We start from the raw sequence: 24,943 nt of genomic DNA on the forward strand, positions 1-24,943 counted from the left end.
CGCTAAAGCATCCACGACCCTTCCTGTTCCCTTCCAATTCTATGCTTCATGTACACCCCCAGAAGAAAAGACGGCATATAAACGTCAGAAATAAATAAATAAAGGCCAGTCCAGATGGGCAGAGGCCGCCTGCGGACATGAGCAAGCCGAGCCCCTGCTGCACTCTGTACACGCTCAATGCCACCGCCCGTTATTCCCGGGTTGCTCCTAAGGCCCGGCCATCGGCGGACCTCTCCAGCAGCCCTGCCGCCGCCGCTGGGGGAGAAAGTGGCGGTGTAACGACGGGGAGGGCCCCACCGCGCGGCTGCCTCTCCTCTCCAGCAGCCGGGGCTGCCGCGGCTCCTTTAAGAGCCGCAGGTCTATGGAAATGAGCGTCGGCTAGCTGCTGCCGCAGCGGAGCCTTGCCGGGCTGGTTGGCAGGCGGAGAGACCTTCGCGGGCTGCGAACAAGAGCGCACGCGGCGGCGGTGGCGGCGGCGGCGGCGGACCTGCTGGGGCTGATCGGCGGAGCCGGCGGGCGCCTCGGCCCGGATCCTCCGCTGGGCATGAAGCGCAGCTGCTGAGCGACGCGCGGACGGACGGAGCGAGAGGAAGCCGGAGTGCGGGCGGCGGCGGCGGGAGATGGGCGGCGGCTGCGGCTGCTGCGCCCCCGGCCGGGCTGTGCTGCTGCTGCTGGCGGCGCTGGGGATCCCCCGCTCGGCCGCAGCCCGGAGCCCCCCGGGGCCGCCCTGCGCCCCCTTCAGCGGACCGGCCTGGCCGCCGCCGCCGGAGCCGGAGCTGCTCTCCGCTTGCGCCGCGCCGCCGCTCTCGTGGCGCTGCCCGGCCGCGCGTCCTGCCCGCGGCCTCTGGGCGCACCTGCTCGGGCCGCGCTGCGGCGGCGGCGACGCGGCTGAGGACGGCGACTTGGTGCTGCTGAGCCGGCTGCTGCTGGCCCCGGAGCCGGGCCCGCGGTTCCGCAGGGGGCGCAGGCGGGCGATGTGCATGGAGCCGGGCGCGCGCGTCCCCCTGCCGCCGGCCAGCTCGCGGGGAGGCTGCCGGCTGCGCTGCCGGTTGCGAGGCGACAGCGGCGGGAGCGAGCCGTCGGACCACCTCCAGGAGGACTTGATGCTGCCCCCTCGGGCCAGGTGCCTCCGCTCCGGGCACCCGTTACGCCTGGAGCTCCTGTGCAGCCTCTGTGAGGAGGAGGAGGAGGAAGAGACCTTTGTCCTGTGGAGCCTCGTCCTGGGCTCTTCGCAGCAGCAGATGGAGAAGCTGTGGCAATCCGAGGGGGCCCCCCGAGGTGGCGCGGGGAGCAGCCGCTCCAAGAGGAACGTCAACGCCAGCCCTCAGTTCCAGATGCCAGCCTACCAGGCTTCAGTGCCGGAGAACAGGCCGGCGGGGACCCCCGTGATCATGCTGCGGGCCCTGGACCCTGATGAGGGCGAGTGGGGCCGCTTGGACTACTCCATGGATGCCCTCTACGACAGCCGCTCCAACAGCTTCTTTGCCATCGATGCCCAGACGGGGGCCGTGACAACGGCTGAGGAGCTGGACCGGGAGACCAAGAGCACCCACGTGTTCCGCGTGACGGCCACGGACCACGGCGTGCCACGCCGCACCGCCCTGGCCACCCTCATGATCACGGTGAGCGACACCAATGACCACGACCCGGTCTTTGAGCAGCAGGAGTACAAGGAGAGCATGCGGGAGAACCTGGAGGTGGGCTACGAGGTGCTGACGGTGAGGGCCACGGATGGGGATGCCAGCCCCAACGCCAACATCCTCTACCGCATCCTGAACGGGAACGGCTCCAACCGGATCTTTGAGATTGACCCCAAGTCCGGCGTCATTCGCACCAACGGCCTGGTGGACCGGGAAGCGGTTGAGGCCTACCAGCTGATGGTGGAGGCCAACGACCAAGGCAAAGACCCGGGGCCACGCAGCACCACAGCCACGATCCACATCACAGTGGAGGATGATAACGACAACTCACCGCAGTTCAGCGAGAAACGCTACGTGGTGCAGGTGCCCGAGAACGTGGCCTCCAACACTCACATCCTGCGGGTCAATGCGACCGACCGGGACAAAGGCAGCAATGCTCTGGTGCATTACAGCATCATGAGTGGCAACACCCGCGGCCAGTTCTACATCGATGCCCAGACAGGTAACATAGATGTGGTCAGCCAGCTTGACTATGAGATGAACAAGGAATACACCCTCCGCATTAGGGCCCAGGATGGAGGAAGACCCCCTCTTTCCAACATCAGTGGCCTGGTGACCATCCAGGTGTTGGATGTCAATGACAATGCCCCCATATTTGTCAGCACCCCTTTTCAGTCCACGGTGCTGGAGAATGTCCCTGTGGGCTACTCTGTCATCCACATCCAAGCCATTGATGCGGATTCTGGGGAGAACGCTCGGCTGGAGTATGCTCTGGTTGACACGAGCTCTGATTTCCCCTTCACCATCAATAACAACACAGGCTGGATTGTGGTGGCCTCCGAATTGGACCGTGAAGCTGTGGACTTCTACAACTTTGGTGTTGAGGCCCGAGACCACGGTAGCCCCCCCATGACCTCCTCGGCCAGTGTCAGCATCACCGTCCTGGACGTCAATGATAACAATCCTGAGTTTACTCAAAAGGAATATACCATGAGGCTCAATGAAGACGCTGCTGTGGGCACCAGTGTCCTTACAGTCTCTGCCATTGACCGGGATGTCAACAGTGTCATCACCTACCAGATCACTAATGGGAACACCCGCAATCGCTTCTCCATAACCAGCCAGAGTGGTGGGGGTCTCATCACCCTTGCCCTACCCTTGGATTACAAATTAGAGCGTCAGTACCTGCTTACCATTACTGCTTCCGATGGCACACGACTCGACACGGCCCAGGTTTTTGTGAATGTGACAGATGCCAACACACACCGACCAGTCTTCCAAAGCTCCCACTACACCGTGAACATCAATGAGGACAGGCCAGTGGGTACCACTGTAGTTATTATTAGTGCTACGGATGAAGACACGGGGGAGAATGCCCGCATTACTTACTTCATGGAAGACAGTATCCCTCAGTTCAAGATAGATATGGATACTGGTGCTGTCACCACTCAGATGGAGCTGGACTACGAGGATCAGGTGTCCTACACGTTGGCAATTACAGCCCGGGACAATGGTATCCCCCAGAAATCAGATACTACCTACCTGGAGATCCTAGTCAACGATGTAAATGACAACGCACCTCAGTTCTTAAGGGATAACTACCAGGGTTCTGTATATGAGGATGTGCCAGCTTTCACGAGTGTCCTGCAGGTTTCCGCCACCGACAGAGACTCTGGGCTGAATGGGAGGGTGTTCTATACCTTCCAGGGTGGGGACGATGGGGATGGAGACTTCATAATTGAATCCACATCGGGCATTGTTAGGACACTGCGCAGGCTGGACAGGGAGAATGTCCCATTGTATGAGCTTAGGGCATATGCCGTTGATAAGGGCATGCCAGCCATGAGGACCCCTATTGATGTCTATATCACTGTTCTTGACGTCAACGACAACCCCCCTGTCTTTGAACAGGATGAGTTTGACATTTTTGTTGAGGAGAACAGCCCCATTGGTTTAGTGGTGGCCCGGATCACTGCCAGCGACCCAGATGAGGGCACCAATGCCCAGATCATGTATCAGATAGTGGAAGGCAACATTCCCGAGGTCTTTCAACTTGACATCTTCTCCGGAGAGCTGACGGCACTGATGGATTTGGATTATGAGGCCAAGTCTGAGTATGTCATTGTGGTCCAGGCTACTTCAGCCCCACTCGTCAGCCGGGCCACTGTGCACGTCCGTCTGCTGGATAAGAACGACAACATTCCTGTCTTGAAGAATTTTGAGATCCTCTTCAATAACTATATCACCAACAAGTCCAGCAGTTTCCCCACGGGTGTGATTGGCAGAATCCCAGCCTATGACCCGGATGTCTCTGATACGCTTACCTACAGCTTTGAGCAAGGCAACGAACTGAGGCTGGTGCTCCTGAACCACAGCACTGGAGAGCTACGTCTGAGCAGGGCCTTGGATAACAACAGGCCTTTGGAAGCGATCATGAGAGTATCTGTGTCAGGTAAGGTGGCAAATGCATTCCTGTGCGTTTGGGTTTGGATCTCAAGTTTTGGGGGAAAGAAGCTTTGGGAGCAGTCTAGTTGCTCCAAAACTCTGCATGCCTACCTCATGCTTTCCTAACCTTGTGGCTACTCTCAAATGGCATCATAGAATCTTAGAGTTGGAAGGGACCCAAGGGTCATCTAGTCCAACCCCCTGCAATGCAGGAATCTCAGCTAAAGCATCCATGACAGATGGCCATCCAACCTCTGCTTTAAAACATCTAAGGAAGCTTTTAAAGAAAGGGCGTCTGATCACACCCAGAAAACTTTTGCTAAATAACCATTCTGAATATGTGGTATATGGCCACACTGCCTCCCCCAGCCTGGAGCCCTGGACTGCAACTCCCACCATCCCTGAATTTTGGCCATGCTGGCTTAGGCTTCTGGGAGTTGTAGTCCAAAACATCTTTACACCCGCTTTTGACACTTGAGATGTACGTTTTTAGGACCTACCTCATTTCTAAGATTGTTAGTTGTTTTAATCTGGTTTTAATATTGTGTTTGAACTGTTGTAACCTACCCTGGGACCTTAGGGTAATGGGTAGGTAATTAATAATAATAATAATAATAATCTGCGGAGCACCAGGTCAGGGGAGGCTGGCTTAATCTGTTGTTTGCAATTAGGAAGCATTTAGCTGATCATTGCCAAGGTGCAGCAGCAGCAGCAGCAAAGTAGACCTGCTTTTTTGGAATTGGTGGAGGTTGCATAACAGCCAAATGGCGATCCAGGATTCCGTGCGCTGCTCCAGTTGGCTGCCCCAGTCTTTGCTCTGAGACAACAGCCGAAGCTGCAGAGTTTCTCTCCCCTCCATCTCTTCCACAGGCTCCCAGTATCCCAGCCAAAGAATCTTCTTCCTCCTGCCCTTCCTTTCTATTCCCTTTGAATGGAACCAACCACTTGGGGCTAATTCCATATAAAATTGGCTTTCCTTGCATGCGAGCTGAATGCATGATGATTTGATGCCACCAATAGTGGCTTTTGGTGTTTGTGGCATTGCGGGTGAGGCAGGAGGAGTGCAAGATGGGTCTGTTCTGTGATCATTCATTCGGAAGATGGAGCTGATCTTCCTCTGATCTCTGAGATTCTGTTTATCAGTGCCTGGAAGACGAGGGAGATATTTGGCTGTCCTATAAGGAAGCTTTTAGTATGTCAGTGTCATTGCTACCAGACATAGTCCCACAACAAACATGGCTCTTTTCTCCCAGAGCTTATACTCCTGTATGCTTTTTATTCCTCAATACAGTATGCCACAATACTTTTTGGGTGGTATGCTGCTAAGTTTTACACAGACCCACTGAAATTGATGATCTCCATTCTTTGCAGTGGGTCTACTGTCAGTGAAAGGTAGTCAAATTCCACCGCTTGTTGCATTTTTGCTGCAACTGAGAAATGAACGCAGCTACTCTTCTGCAACACAGACATGGAATTTGTGTGCGTGAGATGGGTGTAGTATGTGGGGAAATGTGTCACTGGAGTAGAATAGCTGTTTTGTCCAGGAGAAGGTTGCAGTCCCTTTAATTAGCCAGATAGTCTCCTTTTCCTACACTGCCACTTTATTACAATGCCCGGTGTCTGTGCTTTGCAATTACATTAAATTAAATGCCACTGTCCCAGTGCAGAACTTTGCAGGGTAAGCAGAGAGGCAAGCATCAGCAGAGACAGTTGTTGTTTTTAGGATATAAACTGATGTAAGGATGGGGAACCTGTGGCCTTGCAAAGGTTGCTGAGCTGCAACTCCATCATTCCTGAACATCAGCCATACTGGATGGGGCTGATAGGAGTTGATTTATTAAATTTGCATAGCGGCCTTCATCCAAAGAGGGCAGGGTATTCCAGCATCACCTGGAGGGTCACAGGCATCCCATCCCTGGGTTAATGTTAAAGCTACAGCTAACTCATCTTCAGGGTGTCAAGGGCTTACAGAAGGACCAGTGCCAAAATCTCAGCATAGAGGACCACAGGTGGATGAAAGGTAAAATGGTAACGTATGGCAAGCATAAGAAGAGCCATCAGGCTAAAGCTCAGCCAGTACTCAGTCCACTATTCTGTTCTCATATCAGCTAACCAGATGCCTGTGGGAAACCTGCATGCAGGACCCAAGTTCAACAAGGGTCTCCCAGCTTCCTGCTCCCCTCTGAATAGTGGTTGATTTACAAAAAGTTGACTGTGAACTGCATAATTTGAATTTGCTTTAGCCTCTTGGAACAGGGATGCAGAACCTGTGGACCTCGTGATGTTGCTGGACTCCAACTCCCATCTGCCTCAGCCTGCATGGCCAACAGCTAGGGATGCTGGGAGTTGTAGTTCAACAGCATATGGAAGTCTACAGGTCCCCTTTCCTTTTTCTGGAATTCTGGTGACATCAGGTAGAGAGAGGTCCTGCTCAGGAATGGCTTAGTCATCCAAGGCTTGCTTACATGTAGCCTCATCCAGGAGGCAGTTCCTGATCCCAAAGTGTGTGTTTCTAACCATTTCCAGCAACTTTTAAAAGAGACTATGGCCATGCCATAATGTCAGTGGGTTGTATTCAGTGCTTTGCCAACAGGGTTCCATGGGCACAATGTTTTCTCTCCTACTCCCATTCTAGATGGTTCCCCCCAACCTTCTAGAGCCGATTTTAAGGGCACATGGAAGGGTGGAGGGGGAAATAAGTTCCACTGAGTACCCAGAAGACCCTTCCACCGACGGAGCTGAAGCTATTGCCCTGCTATCTTCAAATATGCTACTGAAAATGGGTGGAGAACACATTTTCCAGATGGGCTCTTGTGTTTCATTGGTGGGTGAGCATCGTCAATATATAATGTTGTAGACTAGTGTGTGCTGAACGCATGTCTGAATGGATAGATGAGCTAAGGCTGGCAAGGTATATAAAGCTTACTAAGGATTTTCCCACGAAGAATACTCTGCTGCACCTTCACAACTTGTTCCGGGTTCAAGGGGCTCTGGGCAAAGTGTCCTTTAGTGGGCTTCCTCCTCTGTCAGCATTCTATGGTGGGCTTACTGAGTCAACGGCATTGCTCAGAGCGGTGTCTGTTTGCCATTTAATTTCCCACAATGTTTCTGGTGTAGCATTGCTTTTGGGCGTTGTGGGAAATACCCACCTATCTGGCACTGCTTAGAGTGCCAGATCAGATTTGTTTAGAAAGGGGCAGAGGTGGGTCCTTCCCAGTTGCCGGGGCTATGGACTCTGCCCAAGAACAGCAGGGGCTGATCCTGGCTCTGATGACTGCCCTCCTCCCCACTCTGGCCGCAAAGGACTAGGCTGTGAGTGAGGAACATGTGGTGGTCGTGGGCGTAGTTGGAGGAAGGGAGAGAAGCCACTTGGGCAAACAGGATAGAGCTTACACGCCTTACATCCTCCCCCCCCCCCACATTCATGTTAAATCTCATGAATCAGGATGTTGTTGACTCACTTCTGCAAAGCCTCCCACTCTGTGCTGGAGCGAATTCAACCTGGCAGATGCTCCTTTTCCTAACTTAGATCTGGTGGCTTGATAGCACACATCCCTCTTTTATGCAGAGTTCGAGGCCTGCACCCTATTTGTCCAGCAGGAATTGGAGGCTTTGGAGAGGATGGGCTATGACTACAAAACTTTGGGCTCCTCACTTCTTCGCAACCCAGCCTCTTTGCCTCTATAGGCAGGAATTTCCTCAAGGCAAAATCACGCCAGGTGTGGTTGGTGCCTCGCCTGCACCTGATCCTTAGTGAAACTGAATCATTGTGTGTGCGAATCTGGCAACTTTCATTGGCCCTAGAGTCATCCCTACCAAGGATGGGAAGTATCTGCTGGTGGAACTCCTTGGAGGAACGTAGCCTGGCCTAGCCTGGCCAGCATCTACAATTGCTCTCCGCCTTCAAGTAACTAGTTATTACTTGCCTATTACTCTCCTGGGTCTTTGTAGCAGCACCTGTTCGACAAGGTTTTCGCCAGGAATTAGAGCTGAATTTATGGTCCAAATTCTGCTTGTGATGCAGTTGGCATCTGCCTTCAGGGAAGGCTAATAACAGATTGTTACAGCACGCACAAAGTGAAGTGAAACCTGCCAACTGCCATTGGCAATTTGACTAGGCTGCTTTCGCAGGGCGACGGGACAGGAGATTTTTGTGGCGGGGTAGGAATGGGTGGTAGATGCATCTGAGTTTTGGGGAAAAGCCAGATCTTAGTGATAGAGCATCTGTCTTACATGCGGGGGGTCCTGGGTTCAGCCCCTAGCATCCCCTAGTTGGAAAAGGAACACACCAATCTGAAACTCTGGAGAGTTACTGCTAGTCAGTGTAGACAATACTGAACTACATGGACCAAGTCTGATTCAGTATAAGCTATATTTCAAGTTGGCAGGGGCAGCAAAGATCATGTAGGCCAAATCCTTACCACAGCTAGTGTTTTCTCTACCTAAACAGCAGAAATAAATGTTAACACGTCCTCTCTAAAACAGCAATGACCAAAACTTCAAAAGGAGATGATTTCATGAGATCCTAGGCAAATCATTTTGTTGCTCAGTTGCTGTTGCAGCCAAGTTCTTCCTATTTTGTAGAATGACTGTTGTTTACCTGCAAGTTAAACCCCACAGACTCCTGTCCTCCTTTTAGTGGCAAAAGAAATTGCTTGCTTTCAGTTTGATTTATGGCAAGGCCATATATAAGTTACTTAGCTGTCTTTTCTGTCAGCTGCATAATTCCCTGGTTGTCTTTCTTCACATCATAATCTTGCATTTTAATCCCTGCATTTTCTTTTCTTTTCTTTTCTTTTCTTTTCTTTTCTTTTCTTTTCTTTTCTTTTCTTTTCTTTTCTTTTCTTTTCTTTTCTTTTCTTTTCTTTTCTTCTCTTCTCTTCCTCTGCTCCGATGGCATTCTTTCATGTATGGCGTCCAAATTGGGCACGACACGTCCTGCTAAAGCTAACCCCAAATTGTTATTGATTAAAAATGACACCATCATTATCATGTGAGCATTGGGTATCTCCCCATGCAGACTTAAGAGAACTCCCCCCCAACCAACTAGAAACCAAAACCTTTTTTTTGTGGTGAAGCTGCTGAGGTTGGAGTTCTGGCAAAATACACAGTCTCTGATGCTGTCTGCTGTCAGAGATTTCACACGCCAAGTCAGGACTTGCAAAGTCGTTAATGTTTTTAGTCTATCCCTTCCTAAGAGGGATGGCATACTTTTTTCCCATCCCAGCTCACAAGTTCAGTATTCCGGATGATCACAAACATTGTCAAAAAGCTAAGGGGAGAGATTGTGTTTGTATATGTAGAAGGTCCCAGGAGCATCACTGAACGTTACCCCCTTATTAATGCTGCCCTCCATAGCATGGAAGACGATGGCAGGCCTTCCTGCCGGAGACCAATTTGGAGATGCTTAAGAGCAGCTGTCCCTGAGTCTCGGCAATTAAACTCTCAGCATGGTGGCTGCCGGTCGCACCTGCTCTGTGGGGATAGGAATACAGGGACTGGGGAATACTGTACAGTGGATAGATTGGAGTGCCGATAATACACATAGCCCCTGGCTGTCATTGGAGCCCCACTGAATGGTATTCCTGGCTTCTGATGCAGGGGGAATCCAAGCTGCTGGGGTTTATTGGGAAATTGCTGCAGCTGGCACTCCAGAGCTGGTGACTGCAGAATTAGAGGGAGGGTTTTTTCCTGGTGTGGCCAGTCAAAGCAGGAGAACAAATTCCCAGTTGTATTTCCAGCTGGTAGGTAGATGGTAATAATTTATTTCATAAAGAATTATATTCTGCTTGATTGATAGAAAGAATAGGACAATGAAATTGTCGGCAAAAACAGTAAGAAACAACTATTTAAATATTCAGAAATAATTAAAATCAACAATAAGCTAAAAACCCACTTAAAACACATGTAAACATTCTACATATCTGGGTAGGCTGGCCTAAACAAAAAGTTTTTAGCAGGTACAGTCGTACCTCGGAAGTCAAACGCCTTGCAAGTCGAACGTTTTGGCTCCTGAACGCCGCAAACCTAGAAGTGTTCCGGTTTGCAAACATTCTTTAGAACCGAACGTCCAATGCTGCTTCTGTGGCTTCCGATTGGCTGCAGGAGCTTCCTGCAGCCAATCAGAAGCCGTGCCTTGGTTTCCAAACATTTTGGAACTCAAACGGACTTCCGGAATGGATTCCATTTGACTTCCAACGTATGACTGTGCAGTGAAGGTGTCTGCCAGTAGTCAGGGGGTTCCAAAGTGTGGGTGCTACTGCACTAAAAGAGTGATTTATTGCAGATGAGGAATGAGTATTATGTGGCACCTGTAGCCGTGCCAGTTCTGCAGATTTGCTGTGACTATGCTCTTCTGCAATGAATCCCCCCCAAAGGCTTTGAAGTAGAGTCAGGACCTGTGTCACTGGGGGCCATACTACACAATGCATGCAAGTGGACATCATGGTAGTCCAGCAGCCTCTTTTGTAGCCCAGCTCCAGAGGAGGTGGCTGGCGATGGAAGAATGGCAAGAGTCACCATTGCTTGTGCCAAAGCCTTCATGGAAAAAGTGTGGCGTATGTGAAGAGACTCTTCCTAACTCAGGCAGGGAGATGAGATGCTTATGTAAAATATTTGTACAGTATTGAGTGCAGGAACACTTATATAGTGCCATCCACATACACCCTGCTTAAAAAGAATGAGAGAATATTTTGGGGGGAAGACCCCAGCCCATCTCACCCAGCATTCCCAGTTGGTTAGAGTATGTTTCTGATAACGCCAAGGTTGCAGGTTCAATCCCTGTGTGGGACAGCTGCATATTCCAGCATTGCAGGGGGTTGGACTAGATGGTACCCATGGTCCATTCCAACTCTACAGTTCTATGATTTTAATTGGTTAACCAGATGCCTATGAGAAGTCCATAAACAGGACATGAGCACAATAGCCCTCTCCCATTCTCAGTGCCCAGCAACTGGCATTTGGAGACATATTGCTAGAAGTACATGGCTGGCTGTGTTTGGACATAATGCCAAATATAACCATGGTGTGGCTTTATGGGAACAAGCTGCAGTGAGCTTTGGGCTTCCACATTCTTCCCTTCCTGCTTCTGGTGCAACTGCGAGGAAATTGGAACCTTCTACTTCTGTTTTAGGCTACTCAGGATTTAGTGTGCCATCGGAACCCTAAACCGTGGTTAAGCTTAACTGTGGTTTGTTGAAACAATCCAGCTTCAAAATCATTTGAAATTGGCTTGTTTGAGCAAGCCGTAGGTAAGATTACTCATAATTTGTCTAGGGTCAGATGTTATGACAAGCTGTGATTAATCTCTAAAATGAAAGTGGAGGGGTGCATGAGCCGATGGCTTGCAGTGGTCCGTTCTCATAACACTAAACCATGATTTAGCTGCACACCTGAATGCAGCCATTGCGTCAGATGTTGAGAATTGCTGCCCTCCCTCCTCGCCTTGGCAAAAAAAAAAAAAAAAAAAGACTGTGAGGAGTGCAAAGCGCAACACAGCTGCATAGCAAGATGTGAATCTTTCCTTGCTGGATATGGCCTGACAGCAAACTTGCTCCTACTGATGGACTCTAGGCCTGCAAAAAGACTAATTACAAATAACACATAACAAAGATGCCCCAGGGGCAGGAAAATTGTTCAGAACATTCGCTTTCCCCAATGACTTCTGCTTTTTCAGACCAATAATGTTATTCATCAGAGCTTGCTGTTCACACCTAGAGAAGGGCTTTTATGTAAATGCATTTCCAGATACTGCCAACGGCATGTGTAGATGGCAGGGAGAATAACATGCCATGATTAGAGCAATGTGTTTGTGGTCAAGCACTACCAAAGATATTATTCATTAAGTTTTCTGTTGTCCATTTATACAAGGTTGGTATGCAAAGATCCCTAAGGAATCTGATTAGCAGCAGCCTTTGGCTATTGGACTCTGAAAAGATTCCCCACCCCCAACACCTTCCATTTAGCCAGATTATGTGTGTTGTATATGATGGCAATGTCTGCAATAGCTTCTGGAAAAAATTCGCAAGCTACATTTTTCCTGCCACTGATTGGAGGATGCACATATTATCCTGGTGAAACAAGGTCTCAGGATCATAGTCATGCTTTTTATTAATTTCAGGGAATGTGTATCTTTTAAAATGTGTACAGATGATACACCTGAAAACATGTATTGTACATGTATACTACTAGCTGAATTTGGCTACCGTTTGATAATGAATGTCCTTTTGGTGGCAAATAGTGACTTATCTCTAAGGGTCAGTGTAGTATAGTAGTTAGAGTGCTGGACTATGACCTGGGAGACCAGGGTTTGAATCCCTGCTCACCTATGAAGCTCATTGGATGACCTTGGTCCAGTCACTCTCTATTAGCCTAGTCTACCTCACAGGGTTGTTTTGAGGTTGTTTTGAGGTGGGAAACCATGTATGTCTCATTGAGTTCATTGGAGGACAGGTAGATGATGATGATGATGATGTGTGAAATGGCCCCAAGTGTACAGAGTCTGGTGATGTGGCTGTGGTTTCTCTGCAGTTCTTTCTGGCAGGCCAGACAGAGTTAAGACTCGCTATTAGTAACCTTCCTGCATCTTCTGCTACATACAACTATTGCCCTGATTGCCATTGCGCTGCTTCTGCTTGCATGGGGATTTTTGTAATTTATTTTCATTTATTTTGTTGATTGAATTCCTACACCACCCTTCACCCAAGGAGCACAGGATGAGTTCCAATATAAAAACACAAAGATGTGCAACATAATAACAAACAGAAATAATACCCCTCCCTTTTTTTAAAGGCTGTAGATTCTTTAGTTAACCAAGGGTCTGGGAAAAGAGCAATCTTTTTGCCTGGTGACTAAATGGTGAATGATGAACAACCCAGTATATGGGGTTTTCCTCTTAATTAGGTCTCCTGATCATGTGAGTTTGGTAGTACAGATTTAACGGATCCGCTACGAAAACCCTGGAATCCCACTAAAACCACTTGCATTAGTGACTTGAGGGTAAACCAAGACCCTATATGGCTTTCCCCGAGTTGTGGAGAAAATGTGCTGCAGATGCTTAAAAACAACCAGTCCTAAACTATGTTGAACTTGGCTTGTTACATTTTTACTTGGTTTGTTTATAAAAACATTTATATTTCCATTTAAAAGAAAATGCTCAGATTGGCTAACAGCACAGCATCAAAACACAGCACTATTAAATACACAATATATACCTAACAAAAGTAACAGGAAACAAGAAACTAAACAAAACACGTAGACAAATCAGCGCAAAACAGTTGATCAACACCTGATATGGCGCATGAATTTGCCCGTTCCAAGGGATCAGTCATATACTTCCAACTCTGGGGGGGGGGGGGGTAAAAGCCTGATGAAAAAAGAAGATGTTGAGCAAGCAGTGGACAGGTCATGTCAACGCCATCTCCTTCTGTCTGTGTCCCAGTTCAATCTGTAACTGCAGCTGCCTTCAGTTGTCTCCCTGCTCATCACTCAAACGCTGATAGGCGTCACGTTTTGAAGGCTGGGGAGCAAGATTTCCAGCTATCATGGGACATCATTCTTTCATTAAATCCCTCACCAGGCAAAAAAAACCCCAAACCAAAAACACCCTTGGCATGAGGCCCATTCATGCTAATCAAGATAGACCAACCTCCTAACACCTGTGGTTAAAGATTGAAAGGTGGAAGAGAGGCTAGGCAGGGACATTTCATCAAGTTTGTTATGGTTATGAGCAGGGGAAGAAAAATGTTTCAAAAGTGTGCAGGGACTCAACCTTGATAGGAGGTTGAAACCTTGTGTATAACATACCGTGGTGTGTGGGGCTTCCGCTGGAAGCTAAAGTTGAAGCAGTAGAAATGGTCATTTCTGTTGGCAACCTTTGCGCCAATCCTGCTTAATGCCAGCTGATAACTGCCACATAAGAAGGGCCTGCTGGATCAGGCCAATAGCCTATCTGGTCCAGCATCCTGTTCTTACAGTGGCCACCCATATCTGTCTGGGGAAAACATGCAAGCGGAACCTTAGCCCAAGAACACCTTGCCCTCCTGTGGTTTCCTGCAACAGGTATTCCTGCAACTAGCATCCTTTCTCATTCCTGGATGGATCTTCTCATTCACTGGTACATCATCCCCCAGAGGGGTTTTTCTTCCTGTTCTTCCAGTTCCCCACAATCCTGACTTACAGCCTTCTGCTTTGAATTGCCACCCACCTGTGTAAGACAAGGTGTTCTGAGCCGTGAAGCTGAGTCTTCCGGGGTTAACGTCAGGAGGAGTCTAGCTATATTGGCGGGAGTGAAAATCCCAGAGCCGGCTGGGCAGCTGCTAAGATCCCTCCATTGCAGGGCAACCTAGGATAGTGTGGAGGTGGGGGCTGACTGCAGATAATGCACTCAAGCCATCTGCTCCATCCTTGGACCTTTGAGAGCAGGCTCCCTTTGATCTGGGCTCCGTGGGAGAGGCTACCCTTTTAACATTTCATGCAGCCCCTCAACTGTGTCTGTGATGTTTAGCATGGAGGATGATGCTGATTTAAAGGTGCAGAGATGTGATGGATGGGGGGGGGGGTTTAGAAGCCAAGGGATTAAGCATTCCTTACTACAAGGGGATTAGGGTGGTGGGATAGTGGAGGCGGATGAGATGAGACACAAAATGGGAAGGAGCAGATCATTGGCAGTAAGCTGTTGGGGAGACATTAACTAGGTCAGAGGCTCTGAGGGCAGCAGGTCCTCTTGAGCTTTATGCTCTAGAATAGGGATGGAGAACCTGTGGCCCTCCAGATGTTGTTGAATTATTATTATCTATTATTAACTTGGTTTCTTACTTGCCCTTCACCACAGGGTCCCAGGGCAGGTTACAGCAATCCAGAAGACCGTATTGAAACCAGTTAAAAACAAATACAATGGAAAAGAACAGGATGGGTCTTAAAAATAGGTATCTCAGGTGTCAAAGGTCAGGGTAAAGAGGTACGGTACATCTTCAGCATATGATCTTGCAGACATGACACCTTTGTGGGGAGGATATTCTGTAACTTAGGTCTGCCGTAGAGAATGTCCTCTTCTGAGCTGCCACACCCTGAATATCTGAGGGTGGTGGAGCTTCCAAGAGGGCCTCCTCTGTTGATCAGAATATAGGAGATCCATGGGAAAGGAGGCAGTCTTTCAGATATTTGGGGCCTAAGTTGTTTAGGGATTTAAATACTAATGTGAGCACCTTGAATCAGACCTGGAAATCAATGGGCAACAAGTGTGACTGTTTTGAAACAGGGGCCTTATGAGCTCTAAACAGAACCCTATCTGTCTGCTGCATTTTGGACAAGTTGAAGTTTCAGAGTCGTCTTCAAGGTTAGCCCCACGTTGGAAGAGTACATTGTAATAATCAAGCCTGGAAGTTACAATAGCATGGAGTACGGTGTCCAAGTCATTTCTGAGAGCCAGTGTGGTGTAGTGATTAAGAGCGATAGGCTCGCAATCTGGGGAACCACTCCTCTGCTCCTCCACTTGCAGCTGCTGTGTGACCTTGGGCTAGTCACACTTCTCTGAAGCCTCTCAACCCTACTCACCTCACAGGGTGTTTGTTGTGGGGGAGGAAGGGAAAGGAGAATGTTAGCTGCTTTGAGACTCCTTCGGGTAGTGATAAAGCGGGATATCAAATCCAAACACTTCTTCTGTCCAAAGGTAGCTGTAGCTTCAAAATGCAGCTCTCATCTTGCCTGGGTGTTGGCCAAGCTGGCTGTGGTTGGTGAGAGTTGGAGTCCAACAGCATCTAGAGGACCACAGCTTTCCTGTCCATCATCTAGGAAAACAGAAGCATTCTCCATGCAGGCGGATTGGAGTGATACATGAAAAACCCCTATGGTTTTTTTTGGGCGCAGATGCCAGAGCACAAGATGCACTTACCTCACATCAGTTGTGGGTTGTTCACGTGTGCTTAAATGGCTTCATTTCTTGGAAACATACACAGAAGTAGGAAGCTGATGGTTTCCCAGCCAACACTTCTGTGCGTTTTGCCGAGGAAAAGTCTGTATTGTTGAACTTGGATATATGTTCTTGATTGCAAAAAAGCATAGAAGAAATGGCTTCTAGCCAGTCTCTGAGCCATGTTTTGCCCCCTTGCAGAAAAAACTGTTGACCTAAAATTCCAAGGGCACGTTCCAGAAGTGGGATAGTCTGCAGTCCTCCATTCTGTGCTTAGCTCCTTTGCTCTTTTCAGGCACATTTGCATAGCAGGACTATGCTGATGGTCACACATTAAAGGCATGCAGCTCTTATTAAGGGGATTGGATGCGATGCTGGATGTGGTCCCAGTTTAACACATGTGCACCATATTTCAGCCAGCACTTATCCTCCTGCAGCCCACATGGCTGATGAGGACCACTGTGGGCTGTGCACTTTGCACTTTTCAACTTTGGCTGCCTGCTTCTACTCAATATGCCATGTCTTATGTTCCGACATGGTTGCCTAGTAATTAAAAAGTACATTCAGAGTGGTTGATGCCAATGAAGACTCAGATGTCAAACTGGCTGTTGCAGTCAATGAGAAGGGCGTCCCATGGAAAAAGGACCTTTCTTTTCCAGAGACCTGTCACATACTTCTGCTTGGATGACTCTCTGAGAGTGCAGATAAACAGCTTGGTTTCTTGTATCCCAGGTAGATACATGTTTAAACAACTGCTTTAGGGGTAATTTGCGCAAACAAATTGCTATGCTGAGTGTGTGGCATGGGTGCACTGAGTTCAGCACATGTTGAAATTGGCATGTTACTGTTTTGCCATGCACTCTGCTCACAATTCGATCCATGTTTCCTATGCCACCTACCTCTGCCAAATCTGTCATGACATGACAAATTTGGTTAGGTTGTAAGCTGCGCATGGTGATGACAGCTTTGTCTCATTCTAATGTCTCCATCTATGGTTTGCTCATTTTGTATGTGTCTATTGGCCCTTTGTCCCAAACAGTTCCAAACAGTCTTGCTTTTACACCTTAATCAATGGCACTGGCCAAATAATTGATTTTTTCTATCCTTTAAAAAGAGATTTTGCCCAACTTGAGGTAGATATCGTATCTGCCCTGCCCTTGAAGGTGTGCTGCAAATAAATTTGATATATATAGTAGGATCTTTAATAGCTCTCTTTATCCCACTGCCTCCGAATGACTTATTTTCCCTAAAGCTTTCTACTGCTAGGCTTTGAGTTACTGGTCAGCTGTCTTTTGCTATTTGTTCTGCTGTTTCTTCATAAGCTCTACATGAACTGTTGTAAGTCATGTTCCCGTCTGCTGATTTCCCATGTCCTGTATTTGACAGTTAGCCATCTCTTGGGGCCAATTCTCACTGTTGCTTCCTCTCTCCTCCCCAGGAGAGTACAATAACTGTGTGGAAAAGAGTACTGTATGCAAAATATAAGGCGAAAATGGTGGCATGAGTACAGTGGTACCTCGGGTTACAGACGCTTCAGGTTACAGGTGCTTCAGGTTACAGACCGCTAACCCAGAAATATTACCTTGGGTTAAGAACTTTGCTTCAGGATGAGAATAGAAATCGTGTGGCGGTGGCGCAGTGGCAGCAGGAGGCCCCATTAACTAAAGTGGTATCTCAGGTTAAGAACAGTTTCAGGTTAAGAATGGACCTCCAGAACGAATTAAGTTCTTAACCCGAGGTACCACTGTAATTCATTTCTTCTTCTTCTCCACACTTGTGCTAGGGAGCTGATAGATTCCCTAGATCTGAGTCACGCATACAGGGAGGAGAAAATGGACTTGATGGTGGTCATTCGCCTATTAGGTTTTATTTGCTGCTTCCTCTATTTATACAGATTGTGTTGGGAAAACTTTAGCTTCCTATTTGGGAAAGTGAAGCAAGCAGAGGGTATCACTTGCAGGTTCTCGTCTTCTGAATCTGAGCAGTTGCTTTTCTCACTTCAGGGCAGTGCAAGCAATGTTGTGACAGGTTCAAAAGGGTCCAAGAGCGGCTGGTTGCCTTTCCCTGCACTTGAGCGCTTTTCTTTATGTCTTTCGGGCAGCTCATAAAACATGGACTGGATTCTTGGATTTCTTTTCTTCTTTTAAGACCCTCCTTTCCAGTAATGACTCCCACTTATTTTGTTGCAAAGCTTCTCTCCTTTGTGGTCCTTTTGATTACAGAGCTGGCTAAGATGCTGTCAAAGGTGCAGGCCCTGTTTCATGAAGAGATTGTGAAAATGCAAATCTCCTTTTCCATCACTCTCCTCATTTACAAGCCCAGTTTTGTATCCAACAAAGTTATACGCAGAGCAGGCTCCTTGGCATTGATGAACCGTACCTTAGTCACGTCCATTAATTTCAGCAAGTCTACTTTGCATCTGACTGACTTGGCTACAACCTCCAGACTCCCCCCAGTTTGAGCCCTTTGGAGATAATCAGAATCTGTGGTTATTTTGTAGACATTCGCTTTGGGACTGGCAAAGAGAACTCAGCTTGGCTCATTGGCTGCCTCATACTGCAAACTCAGACCCTCCAAGTGTCCCTATTTTCCAGGGACGTCCCTGATTTAGATAAGCTGTCCTTGTTTCTGATTTGATCCAGGAATGTCCCACTTTTCCTTAGGATGTCTCTATTTTCATTGGAGAAATGTTGGAGGGTATGGAGTTATCCCACCCCTGAGTGGTCTGAAGGCAATCCTGTACAGTGCTACCTCTGTATAAGTCTGCCCCATCCAGCGTCCATTTCGGCGGAAGTCCGCAGCAAACCCAGAAGTACCAAAATGGGTTACTTCCGGGTTTGCTGCTCATGCATGCGCAGAAGCGCAAACTGCTCCGCATGTGTGCGCAGAGCGGTGCTTTGTTGAGCATTCTTTTTGTCGAGCGTCCGGGGCTCTGGAACAGATCGTGGACTCAAAACAAGGTATCACTGTATAGGGAAGTTTTTTTAAAAGTTTAATGTTTATTATGTATTTATATATGATGGAAACTTCCCTGAATGGCTGGGGCAACGCAACAGTTAGATGTGTGAAGTATAAATAGTAAAATTATCATTATGGAATGGGACACCCCTGTTTTCATCACTGAAATGTTGGAGGCTTTGCAAGCTGTTATTGTGCCCTTTATTCAAATAAGAAGCAAATTAACCCTTAGGAATGGGAACACATTTGCAAACTCTTAAAGTGCAGTGATAAGGCTTCTGCTGTGCATGGTGTCACATTCTGTGTGGGGAAAAAATAATTGTGTGAAGATCATCTGGTGTTCTGGGAAGGAGCTCTCAGGGTCAAACTAAACATGAGTTAAGCACAGGTTGGAATTGTTTCTCTTTACGAAAAGCAACCACAGCAGGGGCCCTGGTCTGGATCAGGACCATGGGACCATTTTCCTGCTGGAACTCCCCCTTGAAGCTACTTGCCCTTATTTAATTCCTGCCCCACCCCCAGTTGGAGTAAATAGCAGCTGGGGTGATTTCTCTGCAGGAAAATGGTGCAGGAGGTTAAGCCCCTTTCCCCCATGTCATGTTACTGATCCCAATGGGTGGAGGGCATTTTAGAGAAAGGAATATGGTCAATTTCAACCACCTGCCTTAAAGAGAGGCTTAAAGTCACCTCTAGTGTGAGCCCTAAGTGTGTCCATGCCTAAAAGAGAGGAGGTAAACGTTTGAGCTTGCTTACTTGCTTTCTGTTTTCTGCCATATGTACATAAGCCGGAGTCATCTACATTTGCAGGCAGAAGATGGCAATCAGGGAAGCTGATTCTACCCCTGCCATCCTCTGTCAGCTGGCTGACCCTGTGTGTTGGTTGTTCATCCATCCTGTTGCTCTTGTGCTCCTTTCTTGGTTGGCTCACAATGAAACTTTCATGCTTTTTTTGGGGGGGGGGGGTCAGAGTACCTGCTCTGCCTCCTAGAAGTTCCTGCCCTTTCTGCTGACATCCTAGAGACAGGAAGCCAGGGAAGAGTCGGAGCCATCTGTGACTTAGAAAGAGAAGCAGTGTGGATGTGCACTCTCTGTGGCAAGCCGCACAGTTGTTCCTTGTAGCTGTTTCTCTGCGACAGTTGACCTAGTGCTAAGTCCTTAGCCCTCTTGCCCCCACCCCCAATTCTAATTCAGTCCACTGCTGAAATCTGTCTGGATAGCAGTAAGAAAACTCAATGCCGAAGGGATTTGCACGTTGCGTTGTTTCTACCATATGTTTGTATTCGCTTAATGCGATGTGGAATTGGCCATGCACCCCTTCCCCAGAGCGGGGAGTTAAGCTGCTCAGACAGTACTGTTCCGTTGGGGCTGCCCCACTCTTTGTCACCCAGGAGTTGCCAGTGAGGCAGATTCCCTCTGCCCAGCTTCTTTGCTTCATGGAGTCAAATGATTCCACAGCAAATAAGTTGCTCCAGTTCAATTTGCACAGTGGCAAGATCCTGCCAGTCAATGGCTTGCGCAAATAAAGACGGCTTCCCATCCATTGCTGTGTTTGCCATGTACCTAATAACTTCCTGCCATTTCACTCTTACCCACTCCATCCCTATAGCTTTCTAGGAATTCCTTAGTTAATGCTATATTGAAAAATTGTCACATTTTTAAAAAAATAAATAAATTCTACATCAGTTAATGAGAAAAGTAAATGCCTTTGAATATTAACAGAAAGGAGAAAAATGTTTGGTGCAACAATATGTTAAGCTGAAAACCCTGCAGCCACTGAAATTCTAAAGACATTCTCAAGTGACCTGAGAGAAAGGCGGAACGGAAGCCTCTTAAGCAGGAGAAAAAAACTTTCAAAGAACTGGAGGGCAGGTTTTGGCAGTGGCAATGGCTGCAGAAGAACGAGGCCAATGGAAAGCAAAGCTCCTCAATTCTCACCAGAAGAACTCTGCCACTGATTTCCTGCGGGTAGTTTTGGCAAGTTTCAGTAGCTTACCTCTCCTCCAACCCTGCTTAAAAATAAAATAAAAAGGGCTTTGAGACAATGTTATCCAAACACTGATGCCTGGAAAGTCACCAAAGACTGACAGTGATGCCAGTTTAGGATTCCAGGCACCTCACGCCTTCAGTGTTGGGTGAATGTAGGAAGGGTGTGGGTGTGCATAGGGCCAGAGAGCTGGACTTGCCAGGCAGTAGAATTGCCTAATTTTGTACATGATGCATGTACAAAGTATGTACATGCCCTGCATACTATTAATGGGGGGGGGGGTTTGCAGTGTGTAATTTCTTCCCACCAGCCCTGCATTGTTGGGAGAAGTCCCACCTCTCCAGAAGTTTTCCTCTGCAGCAATCACACAGAATTGTTCTTGTGGCACAGAATTGTTGTTGTGTATTGATTATTTCAATCTTCCTAAGTAATCAAAAACTATTCTCCGCCCTCTGAGCCATGGCTGTTGTTTTGCCATCTGAAGGATCGCTCAGACAGATTTGTCTCCCCATGTATGTGCTTCTGCCATTTTTGCTTGTACAGACCCCATTTGTGGACTAATCTTAATTGCTTCTGCTGACTCCCTTTGAACCTAGATCCCTAATTAACCCATGTCTGTGCCGGGACGCATCTTGCAAATTCTGCAACCCTCTATCTCCCTGGATTTCATGCTTTGCTCTTCTAATGGGATTCTGCCTCCCCCGCACCCAGTAGCAAATCCCCTTGATTTTCCCACAGTTTCTCCAGACAATTACAGGGTAGCATCTGGGGAAGCTGGCTTATCAACAGTGCCTTAGTGGCATGCAGTTTTCTCAGTGTCGTGGCACGGAGAGAGTCCAGCAGCACACCAGAGTCATGGAACATGAATAGAGAAGGCTCTCAGTCAGTTGTGGCATGGGCTCTAGGGCTCATCTATCTTTGGTCCTGTATGTGAGACTGATGTTTTCTGGGCAGCTCCAGACCTCCCCTTCAGAGTTGTAGGGGTAAGGAAGAAGAGGGTTGCACTCAGAACATAGTGTATCTCATCAGTGATGCTGATCTGGATTGAGGAGGCCAGATGGCAACTGGAGGAAGGGGGGAGGCCATTCAGGATTGCCATGGGCTTGATGGAAGGACTGGAATTGGTGCCCTATGTATGCTGTGATGAGGTGATTGATAGATTACAAACATAATAGACAGAATGTCTTGAATGTATTAGGACAACGTTCTGGGACTTTGCGGCTGGGTTCAACTCATGAAGGACTTCTGCTAGCACAGTGGAGTCACTGGGGGAGGAAGGGGGTGCGGTGGGTGTAGCTCGCCCCGGGTGTCATCCCTGAGGGGGGTGACATTGCTGCCCTGCCCCCCTGGGATGCTTGCCACACACCCTGCCCCCGTGGGCGGCTAGCCACACCCCTGGGTGCACAGCATGTGTGCTGCTTTGGGTGTCGGATCAGCTAGCTCCACCTTTGAGTGGAGTTCCCTTCTCTCTCCTCCCCCAAATCTGCTGTGGAGGGTCAGGAAAACTCCCACAACAGATTGGTGGGAAGAGCTGAGAGATAGTTCCACCCAGCAAGCAGAAATACTTACAATGGCAGAACTATCGCCTTATAGTGTGATGACGAATTCCACCATCAATTTTCCACTATCCTGCTATTGACTCCTGTCCACCACAACCACCCTCCAACCATCTCTCTGATTCTTCCTTTACTTAGCTGTAAGTTTGGTGTGAATGGATTTCCTTCTTCCAACAAGGTGCAGCCTTTTGGCAGAAACGAACCGGGAAAGAGAGAACAAGGTTGCTGGAATCTCAGCTAAGGCCCAAGAGCGTCCTGGAGAGCCTCTTCTCCTGGCTTGGAATGTGTTGTAGGTGGGCAGCAGAAGGGCTCTCTCCCAAAGGAAAGCATCGCCCGGGACCTCTGCCAAAGAGCATGGCTTTTCCTTCATGCCTGACAGGCAAGCTGGGCTCCAACCGTTGCCATGGCAGCTAGTACCCTTCACCAAACAATGTGGGGAAACCACATGTAGATTTTCTGCTGGAGCTTTGGCTGCAGCCAGGCAGATGGCTGGGGGTCTCTTGGGCGGATGCCACCCAAACCCACATCGCAGCTACATTGACACTTTGGCCTTGGGCTTCCTGTATATATTCCCACCCTCCCTCAGAAGTGCAGCCCCTGAGCTCTCTTCCCTCACACCTCTCACCCCTCTAATCCTCTGTGTTTCGGTTCATTTTCTCCTGGCAGCTTGAACAAGGCAGAGCGTAAGGGGCACAAAAGTTTCCCGTCGAAAGAGAAGGGATTATCAGCCACTCCTGTCTTGAGTATTTGAGGCACGCATTCTCCAGCTCCTCGAGAGCCCTTTAGCTGTTACAAGAACAGCACTCCTGAGCCTGCTGTTTGCAGATATTCATGGTCCTTTGCAGGATCAAGAGGATGGGGAGCAAAAAAGGGGGGTCTTCCAGGTTGATCTAAAGGTATAGTGTGTGTGTGTGTGTGTGTGTGTGTGTGTGTGAGAGAGAGAGAGAGAGAGAGAGAGAGAGAGAGAGGGTGGCGGCAGTAGTGAGAGAGCTATCAGAGGTGAGCTAAGAGCTGAGTGCCTAAAGGCTCCTTCAGACTGGTGTTTTTTGTGGGTGGTTGAATGTGCCCTAAAAGCTCACCCACACATACTTTCTTTTTCTGCTCATTTCTAGGCATAGGTCTGTGCTTTGAAGCTCTCGTGGGGGTGTTCATTGATGTAAAAATTGTGCATTAGTGAGGGGATTTATACTGGACTGCCCACACATCACTCTGGTTAGTTCTGTGATGCTTCACCAATACTATTCCATTATTGATATCTGGGAAAGGGGGCACTCTTGCACTTTGTTGTTGTTTAGTCGTTTAGTCGTGTCCGACTCTTCGTGACCCCATGGACCGGAGCATGCCAGGCAACAAAAGTGGGACAAAAAAAATAAAAAGCTTAAGGATTTCAGCGGGAAGTTACAGGATGTCCAGTGACTGGTAACAAAGCAGCATGACTGTCCTGAAACTTTTGCAGGTGCAAACAGTATTGAAAGTGGGGCCTTGCGACCTTCATGACCATAGATTACAATGACTTCACAGTCAAAAGGGCATTGGGAGGGACCCTAAATCAGGAAATCAGAGCTGAGGGTGTATCAGAGCCAGGAAGATTTTGTGGCTCAGTCCAGAGAAGGAAGCTCCTGTCCAGGAGAACCCATTTACCAGTTTGGATGACTGAGATCTGGCCACAGCCTGAGAATATTTCACTGCCTGTAAAGCTTTCCTGTGCCATAGTTCTGATTGCTCACCATGCAGGGCTTCTGCACAAAGAACCAAATGTTCCTGGTTTGATCCCCCAACAAATCTCTTCCACAATTCCTCTTGTCCTGCTGCTTTACCCTGGGGGAAACCACTCTTTAGCGCTCAATCAGAGCAAATGGCAATTTGGGTTGCTTGCAGATTGCTCTTTGTTTCAGTTTAGAGCTAAAGAGCGAGCTTTTCCTGGGAAAGGAGCAGGGCAGGGGAGAAACCACTTTGACCCATGCTTTCTAGGCACAGGACACGTAGAAGTATGAACAAGCCCTAAGGGCTTATAGACACTTACCTTTGCTCCTCATTTGTAGGCACAGGTCTGCACTTTAACACTCCTTGTCTGAGTGCTTTTCTTTTTTTTACCCCCAGCGCTTTCTCCACGAAAACCTGCTCTTTACCTCTAAATTGGAGTAATTCAGGAAACCTGAATTACTGTTTGTTCCAATTCAGTATTAAAGAATAGGTTTTCCTGCGGCATTTTTTATTTTTTAAAAAGTGCTCGGACCCTGACTGGGAAAACGGATACCTGTGCCTAGAAAGCTTGGGTAGGTATGGATGAGCAGAACCATATTTACGATTCTTTGAAAGTGACTTTCCAAAACATGAGCCAAATGCCACTGAAAAGAATTTTGGCTTGCATTCTCTAATCTTGGCAGAATTTGTATATCACGTACCAGATAAATGGGTATCTGTTCTGGATATTGATTTTCATACTATACTC

General features: G+C 48.3%; 1 protein-coding gene across 3 annotated transcripts in view; it reads left to right on the plus strand.

Annotated features, from left to right (window-relative positions):
- Positions 1-472: 472 nt before the first annotated feature.
- Positions 473-24,943, plus strand: part of CELSR2 (cadherin EGF LAG seven-pass G-type receptor 2) — a 110,883-nt gene continuing 86,412 nt past the window's right edge. For all 3 annotated transcript variants that reach the window (XM_083509780.1, XM_083509781.1, XM_083509782.1), the window contains exon 1: positions 473-4,092. In XM_083509780.1, coding sequence (XP_083365906.1) covers positions 621-4,092 — 3,472 coding nt within the window. In that variant the 5' untranslated portion in view covers positions 473-620. The remainder of the gene's footprint in view (positions 4,093-24,943) is intronic.

This window comes from Podarcis liolepis (genome assembly GCF_965112155.1).
Source record: "Podarcis liolepis genome assembly, chromosome: 6".
In the NCBI taxonomy this organism is placed as follows: domain Eukaryota; kingdom Metazoa; phylum Chordata; class Lepidosauria; order Squamata; family Lacertidae; genus Podarcis; species Podarcis liolepis.